Raw genomic sequence first — 17,425 nt, 5'->3', positions numbered from 1 at the left:
CCTCCCTGTAGGCTGTCTCGTCATTGTTGGTAATCAAGCCTACTACTGTTGTGTCGTCTGCAAATTTGACGATTGAGTTGGAGGCATGCATGGACATGCAGTCATGGGTGAACAGGGAGTACAGGAGGGGGCTGAACACACCCTTGTGGGGCCCCAGTGTTGAGGCTCAGCGAAATGTTTTTTCCTACCTTCACCACCTGGGGGGCGGCCCATCAGGAAGTCAATTGCACAGGGAGGGGTTGAGACGGATTGCCTCAAGCTTAATGAGCTTGGAGGGTACTATGGTGTTAATTACGGAGCTATAGTCAATGAACAGCATTCTCACATAGGTATTCCTCTTGTCCAGATGGGAAAGGGCAGTGTGATGCCATTGTCTGTGGACCTAATGGGGCGGTAAGCAAATTGAAGTGGGTCTAGGGTGACAGGTAAGGTTGATCCTTGACTAGTCTCTCAAAGCACTTTATGATGACTGAAGTGAGTGCTACGGGCGAGTCTTAGTTCATTTACCTTTGCATTCTTGGGTACAGGAACAATGGTGGCCATTTTGAAGAATGTGGGGACAGGAGAGCCCACAGTCCTTGGTAGAGGGCCACGTCGGTGGCACTGTATTATCCTCAAAGCGAGCAAAGGTGTTTGTCTGGAAGCAAGACGGTGTCCGTGACGTGGCTGGTTTTCCTTTTGTAGTCGGTGATTGTCTGTAGACCCTACCACATAAGTCTCATGTCTGAGCCGTTGAATTGCGACTCCACTTATTCTATACTGACATTTTGCTTGCCTTGAAGGGAATAACTTTGTATTCAGCCATATTCCCAGTCACCTTTCCATGGTTAAATGCGGTGGTTCTCGCTTTCAGTTTTGCGTGAATTCCGCCATCTATCCACGGATTCTGGTTATGGTAGGTTAATAGTCACAGTGGGTACATCATCTCCTATACACTTCCTTATAAACTCACTGAATCAGCTTATACGTTGATATTCTGAGGCTACCCGGAACATATACAAGTCCGCATGATCAAAATAATTTTGAAGTGTGGATTCCAATTGGTCAGACCAGTGTAGCACAGGTACTTCCTGTTTGAGTTTCTGCCTATAGGAAGGGAGGAGCAAAATGGAGTCGTGGTCAGATTTTCCAAAAGGAGGGCCTTGTATGCATCGCGGAAGTTAGCGTAGCAGTGATCCAGTCTGTCGCTCTAATTTGCCTTGTTAAAATCGCAGCTACAATAAATGCCGTTTTGGGTCAGCCTTTGGAATTAGTTCAAATGCCCTGGGTGGGTCGGTATGTAATACTTAAGATTTTCTGGAGGTGCTGCTCCAGACGAGAAGTGACGGAAACATCTACATGCGAAGCTAGAACACATTGGCATCCATATTAGATTTATTTGGGGAGGGGAAGCAGCTAAAAAAATGGTTTAATAGTTACGTTCACTGCTCGGTGATGCAAATAGCGATTCTCCAATCAGAACCATCTACCTATTATGGATGTCACTTCGGATTCAGAACACATGCTGCTAGCAGGTAGTCATTATACCTGGAATGCCTCTAGATCTTGTCTAATTAAATCAGAGATCTAATATTGGGCTACCCTGCCACTTTGTTTGCTATACTGAGATGGCTAGGGCTGGAAAAATGTAACTACTCCAATGCAGAGATGACACTATAGCTGCAAGGACTAACAGTTCATGACAGTTAATGTATTGCTTCAAAATATGGTTAAAGATCATTTACAAAAGGCATAAAACCTTATTTTGGGTTATAAACCATTTTAAATTAAGTGCATGAGGCATTTAAAAATGTGACATTGAATCAACGGACATACATTTTTATTTGAGATGGCTGTAATGTTAAACACACGTAAATTCAGAGTGGGCCTTTAAACACAAGTCTGGTCCAGAAGTTCATTGAAATGTTACTTCATCTTAAATTATCAACTTATTTATATTCTTTGTATGATGCTTAATTTTGACAGAATAGTAAGAATTAGCTTATTACTTTCTACTTTTTTTTAGTTGTCTTAGAACCATGCAATATGTAGCTTATGAACCCAGTCTGTGGGCTATAGTTAACCTCCCAATCAAAAATCGCACTTGAATAGACAAGGTTCAATTTAAAGGTTAGACTAAAAACACTCCAACGCCGTAATATCTGAAATAGAAATGTATTGCAATAGAAGATCTTGATAGGCATGGAAGATTCCCCAGTAAGCAACATTATCCTAGAGGAACAATTGACAAGTTAATATTGAGTGATGTTCCAAGGTGCTCAACTCACGTTGGCTTTTTCATTTCTTTGGCCACGCTTACCTGATGAAATAGAAGTTACATGTTAAAGGATCTACATTTTGTATTATGGCTACACAGGCACATTGTCAAAGCAAACTACTTGAGAAAATAAGATAAGCAATCTGCTTTGATCACAGCTATAGTCTAGGGTTACATTATGATAATTATAGGACATATTGCCTACCTCTCAAGATGCCTTCATGCACACTACCACCGTAGCGGCCTGGGTCACTGCTCCTGGGGTTTAGAGGGTTATTTGAACTTGGCCCAGAGTTGTCAGGACAGTTTTCATGTGATCCTTCAGCATCAATATGGTTACCACTGACTTTGGGCAGGTCTGTAGCTTTTCCTTTTTCTGTAGAGATGAAGTTCAAGTTGTTGGGCTTATTCTCAGCTCCACCTTGCATGCCTTTGAGGCTAGATAAGTACCCATTGTGATCTGAAAGAATTTGTCCACAACCAAGACAGTTTGCTCCATACTCACTATGAGTGTTGGGGTTTCTGTCTCGTTGGATATTGCCCGTTTGTACAACCCCGTATCTTGGGGATTGAACACTGGTCATTGATAAAGGTTTCTTAGCACTAACATGAACAGCTCTATAGAAGCTTAAAGGTGACCCATGTTGTCTACGATTAAGTTGGCCATTGCTGCCCTGGGTGTTCTCATAGGCACCATTGGCTGATTGTACAGCTCCATAAGCATTCTTGCTAAAACCATGTTGGTATTTACTGTAATAGGCGGAAGCTGGTTTTACTTGGCTGGGTGACAGCTGGGCACTGGTAAGCTGTGCAGACCCATGGTAGCCTAGTGTAGTTTCACCTCTGTTTAATGCTTGAAGATGACCACCATGCTGCACAGGTTGATGAAAGTTAGAAGTGGTACCATGAATTGGGTCAGGTTGGCCATTTATTTTCCCACCCTGAGATGTTGGTTGGAAATGGCTGGGTGGATCCTGGACAATGTGGCTCTGGGCAAAGTTCTGTTGCTTTTCCACTGATTGGGCACTACCACTTTGGGCTGACCCTTGGTTGAACAAACAATAAATAGGACTGACACAGCTGGGATTTTCTTGGGCACCAGTGTCTTGAGAAACCATAGGCTGGCCTCCACTGCTAACTTTTATGAAGTTTGAATTTCCTCCAGAGTTTCCCAGGGAACATTCCACACAAGGATCTGATCCGTCAGTATCAACATTGCTACCACTTATGACTGCAAGCGGATTTCGCTCTTGTCCTTTTGCTGCATACTGAACAGTAGAAGCACCATACTTGCTAGGAGCTGGAGTTCTTCTGTGGCTTTGTGAACCTCCATACATGCTTGTAGCTTGTTGGTTAATGTTTAGGTGAGAAGAAGCAGACTGACCGGGAGAGGGTTCCCTTATGCCACTAGTGGCAGGTTGGATCCTGATCTGATGTGGTGGTGCTGGCTCAACTCTGTAGCTTTGTGAACCTCCATACTGGCCAGTAGCTTGTTGGTTGATATTACTGTGAGTAGGAGCAGACTTGGTAGGTTTAATGCTGACACTTTGTGGACCCCTGTCCTGGTTAGAAGTATGATGTATGATGTTCTGCTGAAAAAGAATAGTCCCAATAGGGGCATGGGCAACTCTGCTGCTTTGAGAACCATCATACTGGCTAGGCACCGATTGAGATGTGCTTGTGGCAGGTTTCGCACTACTGCGTTGAGAAACATCCTGGCCAGGAACTTGTTGGATGCTGTGGTGTTTAAGGGTTACATACTTGCTAGTAGCAGGTTTAACTCTATCACTTTGTGAAACTTGATGTTGGCTAAGGGCAGGTTTGATTGCAATGTGTTGAGTAGCACCATACCAACTAGTCATGGGTTGGACATTATGTGGTTGAGAGGCAGCATGCAGGATAGTAGCTAGTTTCTGCAGAGTTCCACTGTACGGACCAGGTGTAACAATGCTGGTTTGCGTTCCCACATACTGGTTCGAAGCTGGTTGGACATGATTGCTTTTGTAAGCATCATACTTGCTAGCCACAGGGACATAATGTGTGTCCTGGATGGTTCCATAGAAGCTAGAGGCTGCACTATTATGAAGTTTGTGGCTTTGGCATATACCAGAGTGAACAGGTTTTGTATTGCTGGGGTTAGGTTGAGTGATCTTGCCATCAGCCTTCACAAATGGGAACTGAGGGGTAGACTGGACATTGTCTGAAGCTTGGTAGACCGTGCCCTGTGCTGTGCTGTAATAGTCTGTGTTAGGTTTTGCACCACTGTAGACAATTTCAGTCCTGCCAACTGAGGATCCATAATGGCCAGAAGCTGGTTTGGCATATTGTCCCTTGCTAGGTCCATATTTGTTTACAGAAAGTTGGCTAGGTACAAGCATCTTAATTGGTGCCAATTGAGCTTTGGTGGACTTCACTTCTCCAAAGGAGGTTTCATCATGGCCAAGAACTTGAGATAAACCACTTTGGCTATCCCCATACGTGCTGTATTCAGGGACTTCGCTGGTGGTAGGTTGACGATCTATACCTTGGACAACAAAGTTGTCTCTGGAAGCAGGTTTCACATAACTTGAGGTACCTTGGGCACGGTCAGTCCCTAGTGGGACTTTGTGACTGGGGACTTGCTGGAAGCTGTTCCTTACTTGAGAAGAACCATATGCATTAGCAGGAAGGACTTGTTTCACACCAAAACGCTGGGCATCTGTGTTGTAGTTGGAACCAGGTTGTACTTTAGTATTCTGGTAAACATAGGAAGCAAGGAAAGGGTTTACCTTGCTTGGAGTGTCATAGTGTCTTGGGGTCTTGACAGTGCCAGGAGTATATTGTTCACTGGCTGGCTTGACATATTGCTGGGGGATAGATATGCCATCAGAACTTTGCAAAACACCATATTGGCCATAGCGTCTTAAGCCAGAGAGGACATTACCTCCAGAATGCTGCGGTGTGCTGCCACTTTGTGCAGTGGGGTTACTGAAAGTGGGCTTATTGTTCACCGTTTGGACAGTTGCATGATGGCTTGTGGCTGGTTTGCGCACCTTTGCTGATTGTACAGCATTGTACATCTCATGTTGGGCAGAGTTGCTTGGTCTCTTACCCTCATAGTTTGGGTGAGGTCTCAAATGTTGCTGTGCATTTTGAGTGCTGCCACCAGGAGTAGTGTTTAAGTGGCTGGGAACTAGATTGAGGACACTAGATTGGACATTGATCGTCTTTGCAGATGTAGGCCTATAGTGGCCTGGGATATATTTGATCCCGTCACCCTGGACAGGGCTATGGATGGGAAATTGCCCATATCCACCGAGCCTGCTGCCTCCATCAGTTTCGGGCCCGATTCCCATACCCTTTTGATGTGGAGTATTAACATCCTGGGTGGATTCATAGACATTTATGGCTGGGGTGTCACTTAATTTGTGTTGGCCAGTACCATAAGCACTTCCACCTTGCACAAGTCCATAGCGATTCAGAACACTTTGTACATTGCTGGATGATTGTGGGGCACCACTTCTTTGGAGACCGCTGTAATGTCTGAGAGAAGGATCCAGGGTGTTGTCAGCTGTTAAAGATCCATAGTTGGTACTATAATGCCCCCCTGTCTGTGACACCTCATGATTGTTTGGAGAAGGCTTTGTGCCAATAACCTGGACACTTTCAGTGTTGGTGGGAACTTGCTGTGGACAGTCAGGCACTGGTTTATTGGCTGAGCCATCTAAAAACAAAGGATTTATTTTTATACATTCCTCAAAACCGTGCTCAAAGTAGACTACATGTAGTTATGTAAAACAATCTTACCTTTGTTGCTCCCTGTGAATTTGATTGAGCCAACCCCAGACATTTCAGATTTAAAAGTCCTGTCCACAAACAGCCTACTGACTGAGCTAAGTGGGTAGAGACATCGCACTGTGAGTCTAAAAAGGAAAGGTCATTAGAGCTGTGCCAAATGCAGCCACAGTTAATCCACATTTCTTGATCAGATTTATTAATGACATTTGGGACTATGATTATTCACACCTAGGTCACCTACTGTATTCTTAAGTAGTTTATTGCACAAACACATTATCATATTCAGATCAGGGCATTGTATCATGAAAATGACAGCATTGAAATGCTAAGATCGATCATGTTCCCAAATAACCATGACTGATCTTTACCTGAATTTAGAATCCCTGGAGATTAAAGAAGCGCTGTCAAGTATGAGCTCCCTATAAGACAGGATCTCGTTTTCATACACTACAGAAGAGTCTTCAACCTATAAGACAAGTGGAAACTTCTGTTACTTTAATGTGTAGCTCAAGTCAGTCAAAAGCTCATGACTGAATTTTCCCACCATCTAGCCTATAGCATTATTGTATACGGTTTGTTCTATGGGATTGTCATTTAGACCTAGATAATGTTAAAATCGAAACTCCCCCCCCCCCCCCCTCCTAATAAAGTATTTAAATCAATTAGGCTGACCTTTCAAATTTAGCTAAAACTAAAAATTCCACAGGCTCCAAACGGATATTTTAAATGAGATTATACCATAACCGTGGTATTGCACGTGTTCAAGCCAAACTCAAACAGAACTCTTGAGTCGTCCATTAATTTTGGTTTACAGGTTCTGTCCAAGAGGGTAGTACTGCGTGGATTCACTGCAGACCAGGTTGTTTTTGTACTGGTCAACACAGTCATGATCCCATCAGTTGAACAGACTGGAAAGACAAAAAAAAAGGTCAAAGCTGCAGATGACATCCCAATACAAAAACAAAGCATGCGAGTTATGGATGGATACTCACTTATAAGCTGATCACGTCTGAAAAGACAGCGCGTTGCTGTTGCTGTCTGGATCTCCAAAGTCCTTGAATCTCTTGAGTGTATTTCAAATATGCCATAAAAATGCCTCAAGTTGATATCCTGAAATGAAAAGGTTTTGGCCCATAGCAGTGAAGTAGGCCTATAAGCAACTATTAAAGTGAGGGCAATGTCCTGCCAAATTTGGTTGATGGTCATACCTTAGATCAGTGGTTCCCAAACTGTGGTGTCTGCAGACAGGTAGGGGGAGATAAACGGCATCATTTCTTTTTTGCCAGTCATTTTACCTTGAGCCTCTAGGGGGTGGCATAGTTTCAACACCAATGTAGTAGTAGGCCTAGTCAATATTATTTTTATTTTTTTAACTGGTCGACCACCTCCCCAAATTAGTGCAAATGTTTTAACTACACTGAACAAAAATAAACGCGACATGTAAAGTGTTGGTCTCCATGCTTGCCGAGCTGAAATAAAAGATCCCAGAAATGTTCCATACAGACAACTTCTCAAACTGTGCACAAATGAATTTACGTTCCTGTTAGTGAGTGTTTCTCTTTTGCCAAAATAATCCAACCATCTGACTGGTGTGGCATATAAAGAAGCTGATTAAACAGCATGATCATGACACAAGTGCCCCTTGAGCTGGGGATAAGGCCACTAAAATGTAAAGTTGTGTCACAACACAATGCCACAGATTTCTCAAGTTGAGGGGTGTGCAATTGGCATGCTGACTGCAGGAATATGCGCCAGAGTTGTTGCCAGAGATTTTAATATTCATTTTGCTACCATAAGCCACCTACGTCATTTTAGAGGATTTGGCAGTACGTCACAACCGTAGACCACATGTATTGGATCATGTGGGCGAGCAGTTTGCTGATGTCAAGAGTGTCCCACGGTGGGGTTATGGTATGGGCAGGCATAAGCTACTCACAACAAACGATTGCATTTTATTGGTGGCAATTTGAATGCACAGAAGTACTGAGATGCATCTGTGACCAGATTCATATCTGTATTCCCAGTCATTTGAAATCCATAGATTACGGCCTAATGAATTTATTTCGATTGACTAATTTCCTCATGGTCGATTTAAAAAAATAAAGACAATGCAACCATTAATGAGGGTGAATCTACAACCGATGAAACGCCATCTGATAATGACACTGAGCCTAGGCCGAGCGAGGCGCTGCCTGTTGAGACCCTAGTACCAGTGGGAAAGGAGCACAAGGGTGAGCTGGCACTCGAAATCAGCAAAGCGAAAGGCGATTACATTCAGTTTGTTTTCACATGTCTCATGGTTGATTGGGGATCCACATCCACAATGTGTTGCATGTGCTAAAAAAATAAAAATCAAACAGTTTGAAGCCAGTGAAACTGAAGACATTTACACAAACACTACGCTGATAAACCGGTGGATTTTGGCCGTGGCAAAGATCAAGATTTGCGTGGCCAAAAGCATGCATTGACCACAGACTACAACCCCTACCAAAGCCCAAGCTGTTTGTTATTAAGTATCATATCATTAAGTGTCTCAAATACGAGAAATCTAAAAAGCCACATACTATTGGTGAGACTCAATCTCCTCGCAGCAATAGGTATGAGAGACAATAGCGCGTCAGCTCAAACAAATCCCGCTGTCTAATAACACTGTTGCCCGGCGAATATATGAAGTGGCAAAAGAAAGCATCAGATTGATCGAACAAAAAGTGGGAAATTCTCTCTACAACTAGATGAGTCAGCTGATGTCACATGACGCTCACCTTCTCATATTCATCAAATACTGCTATCTGGAAACAACATGAAGAGGTGTTATTTTGCAGTGTGCTTGAGGGGACATTCAACATTTGATGATGAGGGGCTGTGTTGGGAGAACTGTATGGGCGTGTGTACAGATGGACAAACAAGGGTCTGAAGGCAAAGGTACAAGCTGTTGTGCCACGCGTAGTATTCCCTCATTGTGTTACACAGGGATGCTCTTTCTTCTAAGGCCCTTGATAATAAGCTTATTAGTATGCTTCAAACAAAATGGTGTACTTCATAAAGGCAAGCCTCAAATACGAGACATATGGGATCTGAGCATGAATCGCTTCTGTTGCATACTGAGGTCAGGTGGTTGTCGAGGTAAAATGCTGCTGCGTCTGTTTGAAATGAGAGATGAAGGGCACCTATTCAAACTGGATACAGAGTCACCCAATGCAGGCTGGCAAACCTGGCAGACATTTTTGATAGACTGAATGGACTTAACATGTCATGGCAAGGCCCCATTACCAACATTATGTCATTGGCTGAAAAAGTTGAGATTGTGAAGAAGCTGGAGCGCTGGGCAGTGCAAGTGGAGTAGAGGGGACGAGTGTGGAGGCATTCACTGGATTCAGTTTTAGGAGAACGAACTGTACCTGGATGTCACAAAAAGCAACAATCACTCATTACCTCCAAAACATAATGGACATTTCAGGAGGTACTTTCAAGAGGCCACGAAAACCACAACTGGAGCCAACAACCGCTCATTGCCACCACCGCTGTCATCGGAGCTACAGTATTCCTGGAACTGTCCAGTGACAGGACCTTGCGTGCAGCCTTTGCCACAACCCCGCTGGTTGAATTCGGTCTGTCAATCGCAGGAGAATAACCAGGATCATCTGAAATCGCATTGATAAACTGATTGCTTTTTCATCTGTGAAGCTACTTTTCCCGCACTTACATACATTAAATGTTACGACTCACGAGAGTGGAACATTAACTACTTTTATCTGTGTCAAGCATAAAGCTCTGAATACAAATGCTGTGTTCCCAGCGTCAGGCTCAGCCATCTCATTAGAGTGAGTATAGATTAATGGGTTTATGGTAATTACCCATGTAAATGACCAAATAAAAGTATGAAGTGAAATGCAAACAAAATATATATATATATATGTGTGTACATCATTGTACAGCAATAGGGCTTTCAAAAATATAAATGCGTGAGTGTGTTGGGGAACACGAGCTGTGACCCAAATGTATAAGGGGGGGGGTGAGCCAAAAAGTTTGGGAACCGCTGCCTAAGAATGGATTGAGACTGATCTTTTTTTGTTCTAGACCAGCATCAACACAACAGATACAGCTAATCACAGGCTTGGAGAATAGCTGAATCAGTTGTGTTTTAGTGCTGGGCTAGACAAAATGTGCATCCTTTGGGTTTCCCCTAGGAATGGATTGAGAAACACCGCTTTAGAATTGACAACATACTGTACCTCATAAGTGTAGCCAACAGTGAACAGTGGCACCTCCAAGGTCAAAATATGGCTTTCGTTTCGCAGGTTGTACCCTCTTTCAGCCACCAGCTCAGGTGTTAGAGGGTCATGACCGACCCCGATCTCCCACAGGTATCCCAGTCTTGGCTGGGTCATGTCAAAGACAATGCCTCCTCTTGTGCAAACCCCTTTGAGCTCAGGAGGGACTGGGGTGAGAATGCAGATTTTTGAAAGCAAGTTATTTTAGCAAGGTCTTCAAAGTAAAATGTTACGCTTGAAAGTAAAATATAAAGACGTCTTCAAATCAAGTCCTTACATGTGTTGCTGAGCTGTTCCATAACAGAGGCTAGATGGTAGTAAGCCTCTTCCTGGGGCATGATGCTTAACGTGTAGTTCATGTCCATGGAGTACTGGAAGAGCCCCTCACCTAAGTACTATTAAGAAAAAACATTTAAAAATCAAGTATTATTTCAAAAGTTGCAATTCATGACTATAAGCTCCATTTATGGAAATGTGTTGGATCCAAAATGTACTCACCGTCCTATGCACAGCCTTGTCGTCAAAAGGAACCCTGATAGTATAGGCATGGGTGCCATTGGCATGGACGATCTTACTGATGGTGTAGCCATGTTCTGCAGCATCTGACACAGAGAACTGCTTTTCATTCAACTTCACTCCCATCAGAGCCACATCGTGAGGAATGTTCCCCAAGTACACGTTGAACGTATGCTCTTCAAAGCTGGTATCTGGAGTAGTAATGGAGGAAATAGTTAAGTAGCCAAATAACCAGGATTAACAAGAAATCAGCAACGCCACAAAGCACATTGGAAATGACACCTTGGTTATTGTAACCACATGTTTGTTATGTGCAAAAAGGATGAACATACTGTGGTATGGAGAAAGGGCGTCGACATCAACGGTGAAGGGGTGTCGGCACAGCAATGGAGTGTCCACTACCCTGAGCAGCCGGTGTCTCGTTTCAACAGTGCTACCATCAGTGTAGACATGAGAGAACACATGCTCATAGAATAGGAAAGCCACGTACATCTCCCGGTAGATATTGTTTGTCACCAAACTCTAAAAATACAGTTTACTGTGTTAACTTGCACTTCAAGCTGTCGTGAATAAGCAACAATCTAGTTTTAGAACCAATTTAAGTTTAAAAGCACACTAGGTAAACGTTATCTATGAATATATTACGCTGAACAAAAATATTTAAAACAACATGTATAAGGTTTCATGAGCTGAAATAAAAATATCCCGGATGTTGTCCATATGCACAAATATTATTTCTCATTGTATACACATTGGATTACATCCCTGTTAGTGATCATTTCTCTTTTGCCAACACAATCCATCCACCTGACAGGTGTAGCATATCGAGATGCTGATTAAACTTGATCATTACACACATGCACCTTGTGCTGGGTACAATAAAATGCCACAGATGTCTACATCGAGGGAGCTTGCAATGGTCATGCTGACTGCAGGAACGGCCACCAGAGCTGTTGCCAGAGAGTTTCTCAACTAGTTTCTCTTATTTTTCTCTACCATAAGCTGCCGCCAACATCATTTTAGAGAATTTAGTAGTACTTACAACCACCCTCTCAACCGCAGACCACGTGTAACCACACCAGTCTAGGACTTTCACATACAGGATCATCTGAGACCAGCCACCTTGTAAGCTGATGAAACTGAGGAGTATGTCTGTGATAAAGCCCTTGTGGGGAAAAACTAATTCTTATTGGCTGGTCCTGGCTCCCCAGTGGGGGGCCCTACACCCTCCCAGGCCCACCCATGGCAGCGCCCCAGTCCAGTCTTGTGAAATCCATAGATTAGGGCCTAATGAATGCATTTCAAAGAACGAAATCAGTCAATTGAACTGTAACTCTGAAAAAAATAATTGGAAATGTTGCGTTTATTTTTGATCACTATAGATCAGGTCTTCCAACTCCAGTCCCAGCTACTTGGTGCAGGCTTATGTGTCAGCCCAGCACAAAAATACTTGCTCAATTGTGGTCCAGATGAAAGATTAGGCCTAGTTGATTTATTTAAAGTTGAAAAAAGGCCCAGTGTAGACAAACTTGACTTTTCTGTGTATATGAAATATAAAATGATGATAATGCCCTTTTAGTGCAAGAGCGGTTTGATAAGTTCCAGCTTGTTTTGGTGGGATTAATTTTGGCCTTCCGTAGTGACTTCACCATGCTGTAAATTACTTAGACCAATTTTAATTTTTTAAACTTTCAAACTGCCAATAACAGCTAATTTTCTGATTTCCCCTCCCCACTCAGACCACTTCCACAGTCCTAGCAAGATATTTTCTTGAACATTTGCCCTTGGTTAAGAAGCCAATTGTTTCTTTAATCACAAATGTATTTAATTGTTACCCAGAAATGATTTGATAGTGATAAACAGCTGTATTGGACATTTAAACAAGCGTCATCTTAGTGCTGGGCTGGAGGGAAAAAAAGCCTTTACACCCAAGAAGCTCTCTGGGGCTGCAGTTTGAAAACCTGGCACCAGTTGAACCTAGCCTAGTCCCAGATCAGTATTTGCTTTTGCCTACTCCATTGTCAAACTATGTTTGGCATGACAATTCCATAAGGAGTTTGTAGTTGAGCAGAAACAGACTGCCACCCAGGCTATGTCTGAACCCAGATCGAAGCTAAAGTCCAGTGGCCTTTACCTTCCTATATCCTCCTTCGGCACCAAAGGGGACACCCATCTGTACCATGAGCCCTTTGACTTCTAGAGTGTAGCCCCTGGCCCTCGCCGTGCCCGCATCTAGCAGTTGGCTCTCCACACCCATGTTGATCTGCTTGCTCTCAAAGCCAAAGCCGCTGTGAACCAACGGTGTCATGATCCTGGGGGTCTCCCAGAGTAGCCTGACCCCGTCAAAGTATCCTGGGTCTGAGAGCGAGAAAGCAATGCAAGTCTTTAGAATAGTAGCCATGTCGCCAATCAGCGACATATTCAGACCTTCATTATCAGGTAGAACAGAAAACCATCAGTAGGTCTACCCATGAACCTCCATGCTCAGATTTGAATAACTCTGGTTAACAGTGTAGGGATGAGCACAAGTACCCGATTGAAGGGTTGTACATGATCACTAAATGAGTACTCCATTTTCAAATGCCACTATGTGCACACAGTAGGTAGATTTTAAACAAGTACTCAATTTGAAATAGTTCAGCAATTACAACAGAATTTCTTTCAAATGCAAATTCCTTTCAAGAGGTGGATGAGTGATTGTATTTACATTTAGGTTTCCATCTAATTGCCAACATATTTTCATGAGAATATTCTAGTCTGGATAAAACCGGCATTTCAGAGACGTTTCCATCAAATTGTTGCAGATGACAGTGCACGTAAAAAAAAATCTAAAACTAGTTAAATGGGTTTCAATTGCATTTTCAACTAATAGTTCAAAAAAATGTTAAGAGCTTACCCACTGTTAAAAATGTTAAGAGCTTACCCACGCATAAATTTATTTTGCCCCCCCCCCCCCCCACACCAAACGCGTTCACGACACGCAGGTTAAAATATGACATTAATTTGGGGACAGGTCAAAGATCATTAAACATGTATGGCAATTTAGCTAGTTAGCTTGCACTTGCTAGCTAACGTTACATTTGTCCTATTTAGCTAGCTTGCTGTTGCTAGCTAATTTGTCCTGAGATATAAACATTGAGTTGTTTTTTTACCTGAAATGCACAAGGACCTCTACTCCGACAATTAATCCACACATAACACGGCCAACCGAATCGTTTCTAGTCATCTCTCCCCTCCTTCCAGGCTTTTTCATCAATTAACTTATATGGTGATTGCATCTAAACGCTCATTGTATTACCACAACTACCAGCAAAACAGTTAGTCTTTGTCACCCATGTGAGGAGATGGCACTTGGGTACCTGCTTCTATAAACCAATGAGGAGATGGGAGAGGCCGGATTTGCAGCGTGACCTGCGGTCAGAAATAGGAATGAGTTCTAATTTAGCCCTTGGCGTCGCAGACGCTCGTTGGCGTGCGCGAGCAGTGTGGGTGCAATAATTGAATAACATGGATTTCTAAATTTATTTTGCGGCGCAGGCGACGTGTCCGGTCTGGTCAGCATGTTAGTGGCATGTTCGCGCCAGCCAAAAACGCGAAGATGGCGCTGCTGCCTAGAGCACACTTATAGCATACATGAGAAAATTTATCAAAAGAGCGAGTCAAACAGAAGCCAAGCGCTGATCATCATGTCACCAGAATAAGACCAATTCTTATTGGAAAGGAGCATCAAGCGCACCTCCTTGTACGTTCACCACCCTGTGAAGTTAATTCATTTCATCAGTAGCCTAATAAACTGCATGCTTGCCGGACCAGTTGTAGTGGGAGAACCACACATGCCATCGCGTCACAAGTTCTCGATATGGTTATTATATCAATATTTGCGCGTTAGCGTTTCCGACATTTCTCATAATTTTACTGACAAAATGATCCCATCTTATGTATTTTGTTTTGTCAACATTTGGAAAGTTTAACAGAATGTCCAGTTTCCATCAGGCCTGTCATTTATCCTACATGTACTTCACTGGAAACCTGGTCATTGAAGCACAATTTCATGGCTTATTTGAAGAAATATTAATCCACAGTTGTCTTGGATTATTACGTGCATTATATTTGAATATAATAAACTCATTTGCATGGAGTTATCAAAAAATCTGCTGCAGCTAATGGTAGTGGCATTGTTAAAGACCATTCTTTAGCAATATAGGGGAATACAAATAAATATACTTATGGTGCAGGCCACAGATATGTCAATCATGACCACCATCATTTTCTGACTGAAGAACACTGTCCCGTGAATGACCTCCACCGCAACACCGTCAACCTGAGAGTAGAAAGACAATGTGGTTGGGAAAAGGGTCTGCCAGTTTTAGGCCTTAATTTATTATATTTTAGAAGTTCAACGTTTCTTGCTTTTCCTCATCTGCACTGATTGGGAATACACCGCTATAAGAGCAAGCGTCTTGAGGGCTCCCACCATATTTCTTTCAATAATGTTTTCAGATCAGCGCAGAGTACTGAAACGCATAGAATTTCTTGAAATACCCACCATTATGATTTCCGAGTGAGTTTGTCTGTAGGGAGAGCGGAAGAGAACCCTTTTCGGAGTGGCACTCAGCTCGTAACCCAGTCGATGTGCTTCGGTGATGGGCATGGTGGCCATTTCATCCTCATTCTTTAGGAACATTACCTGCCATGCAGAATTGGCTATATTTTGGGCCTAAGAGGAGTCAGTATTGAGTCAAGATCAAGCTTGAACATGTTTCAATGCAAAGATTATACTTAAGAAACATGTTGAATGCTTCTAAAGGATGTGGCTTACAACAGAATGGGCAGCCCTCCATGCTTCCTTTGAGGTTCCTTCAGAGGTAGTACAAGGCACATCTCTCCCCACAGTTACCTAAGGGATATAGGACTATATTTAAAGAGGGGTCATCTAACTTTGTGTCAAAGTAAAACAATTATGGATTTTCCAATTCTGGTTCTGGAGGCCCACTATATGCCAGCAGAATCAATCAATCAATTAGTTTGATTCTTAAATAATGATCAAAAACATACTAATTTGATTGGGTTCATTTGACAAAGCAAATTGCATTTCTACTCAGTGTGAAACCCAGTATGCACACTAGGCTAGGCCGGAAAGGCCCAGGACCGGAAAAGGCAGCCTTACTGTACCTCCATGTAGTCCTCTTCACATATAACCTCCCGTTGGGACCAGGGCAGTAGCAGGGAGCAGGTCTGAGACAAAGGGTAGCGCGACTGTTGGTCCTTGGCATCCATGACAATGATATTGAACTGGAAGGTGAATACCTCATCGTTCTGAAACAGCAAATATTTGTTAGTCAGTTAGTTTGTTAGTTTGATCAGCTCAGCAAGATGACAGTCCAGCATGGGAAGACAGGAGTTTGAGTCCGGGTCCTCTGCCTGCACCTTTTTGTTCCATCTCTTAAACCAACACACCCTATTCACCACCTCATTCAAATCATCAAACCACCCTTGATTCATTGAGACAGTTGAATCAGGTTGGGCTAAGACTTTAGAACTCTGTCCTAGAGTGAGACGTACAGTATATCCCAATTATCCCCCTCCCACTAGCCCATGCCTCCACCAATCCAACGCTTTTACATTGCGGGAACACTTCAGGAGGAACAAGATATTGGGATGCACCAATAGGCTACCTGGTTGTCAATGTGACAGGAGAAGTAGGAAGCCCTGAGAGTGGTGTAGCCATCCATTTTGAAGGTGCTGATGGTGTAACCACACCGGGACGCATTCTTTTCATCTATGGGATGCACACCAACCGCATCTGCAGAGAAGAGGACGCTACATTTCACTCTGCGCATCAATTATATTAAACAAATATACTCCATCCTACTATTGGATACTTATTGCCTACTATGGACATTAATGCCAATATTGAGAACCCACTATCTAAGACAGAGGGCACCAAATCTTTCAATCATAAACCGTTTAAATCTAATTGAGCCACACTTTAAGTAAGGTCTAAAGTAATACAAAAAAAATACTTAAACCTTGTCATCACCCACCTACAGCCTCAAACTTAGGGGCGTTGCCAGACGAACCAACATGCACCCACAGGTATCGATCCCGACATTCTGACTGTATATCCACTCCTACACGAGACAATTCAGGTTAGGGTACATTAGAAGACTCATGCAGACCTTGATCAATGAAAAGAACTCTGCATACCTTCTGGAATACTGTAACCTTTGGGACTTCCAAGAACCCCCATGTAAAGCAATGATAGTCTGGGAGAAAGTTAAATTAATATCTGACATTTCTCACAGGTAAAAGCATGGAGAACCACAACACATCAAAATTGTTTTGCATTTTTCCAAGTGACTTCAAACTCAGAATTTAAGAATATCAAATTTACCCAATACTAATGCCAAGGCTTGGAGCCATCATTTCGCTATACAAATCCCCAGCAAACAATACAGTACTGGTCAGATAGTAGCAGAAAATAAAGACGGCAAGAAAAGCAAAACAGGTTGCTTTGAAACTCCCTTGCTACGAACCAAAGGGGGGAAAGAAAAAAAAAAGTTCATTCAGTCACAGGTAAACTAATCACCACCAGAAGAAGGAG

At 42.9% G+C, this 17,425-nt stretch overlaps 2 protein-coding genes across 3 annotated transcripts in view; one reads left to right on the top strand and one right to left on the bottom strand.

Moving 5' to 3' along the window:
* LOC139415235 (BRF1 general transcription factor IIIB subunit b) overlaps positions 1-17,425 on the top strand; it is a 131,077-nt gene that overhangs the window by 2,876 nt on the left and 110,776 nt on the right. The gene's annotated exons all lie outside the window — the stretch shown is intronic.
* LOC139415675 (uncharacterized) lies at positions 3,657-17,071 on the bottom strand. The gene is made up of 17 exons (XM_071163796.1): positions 17,029-17,071; positions 16,866-16,952; positions 16,497-16,600; positions 15,994-16,137; positions 15,641-15,718; positions 15,368-15,508; positions 15,046-15,142; positions 12,956-13,179; positions 11,154-11,343; positions 10,804-11,012; positions 10,583-10,700; positions 10,267-10,508; positions 7,027-7,144; positions 6,773-6,942; positions 6,403-6,500; positions 6,044-6,159; positions 3,657-3,763 (listed from the first exon to the last, which is right to left on the bottom strand). The coding sequence occupies exons 1-17, from the start codon at positions 17,069-17,071 to the stop codon at positions 3,657-3,659; spliced, it is 2,286 nt and encodes a 761-aa protein (XP_071019897.1).

This window comes from Oncorhynchus clarkii, chromosome 8 (genome assembly GCF_045791955.1).
Source record: "Oncorhynchus clarkii lewisi isolate Uvic-CL-2024 chromosome 8, UVic_Ocla_1.0, whole genome shotgun sequence".
Taxonomy (NCBI): Eukaryota; Metazoa; Chordata; class Actinopteri; order Salmoniformes; family Salmonidae; genus Oncorhynchus; species Oncorhynchus clarkii.
The sequence above is the reverse complement of the archived record's forward strand: the minus strand, read 5'-3'. Positions and strand labels throughout refer to the sequence as shown.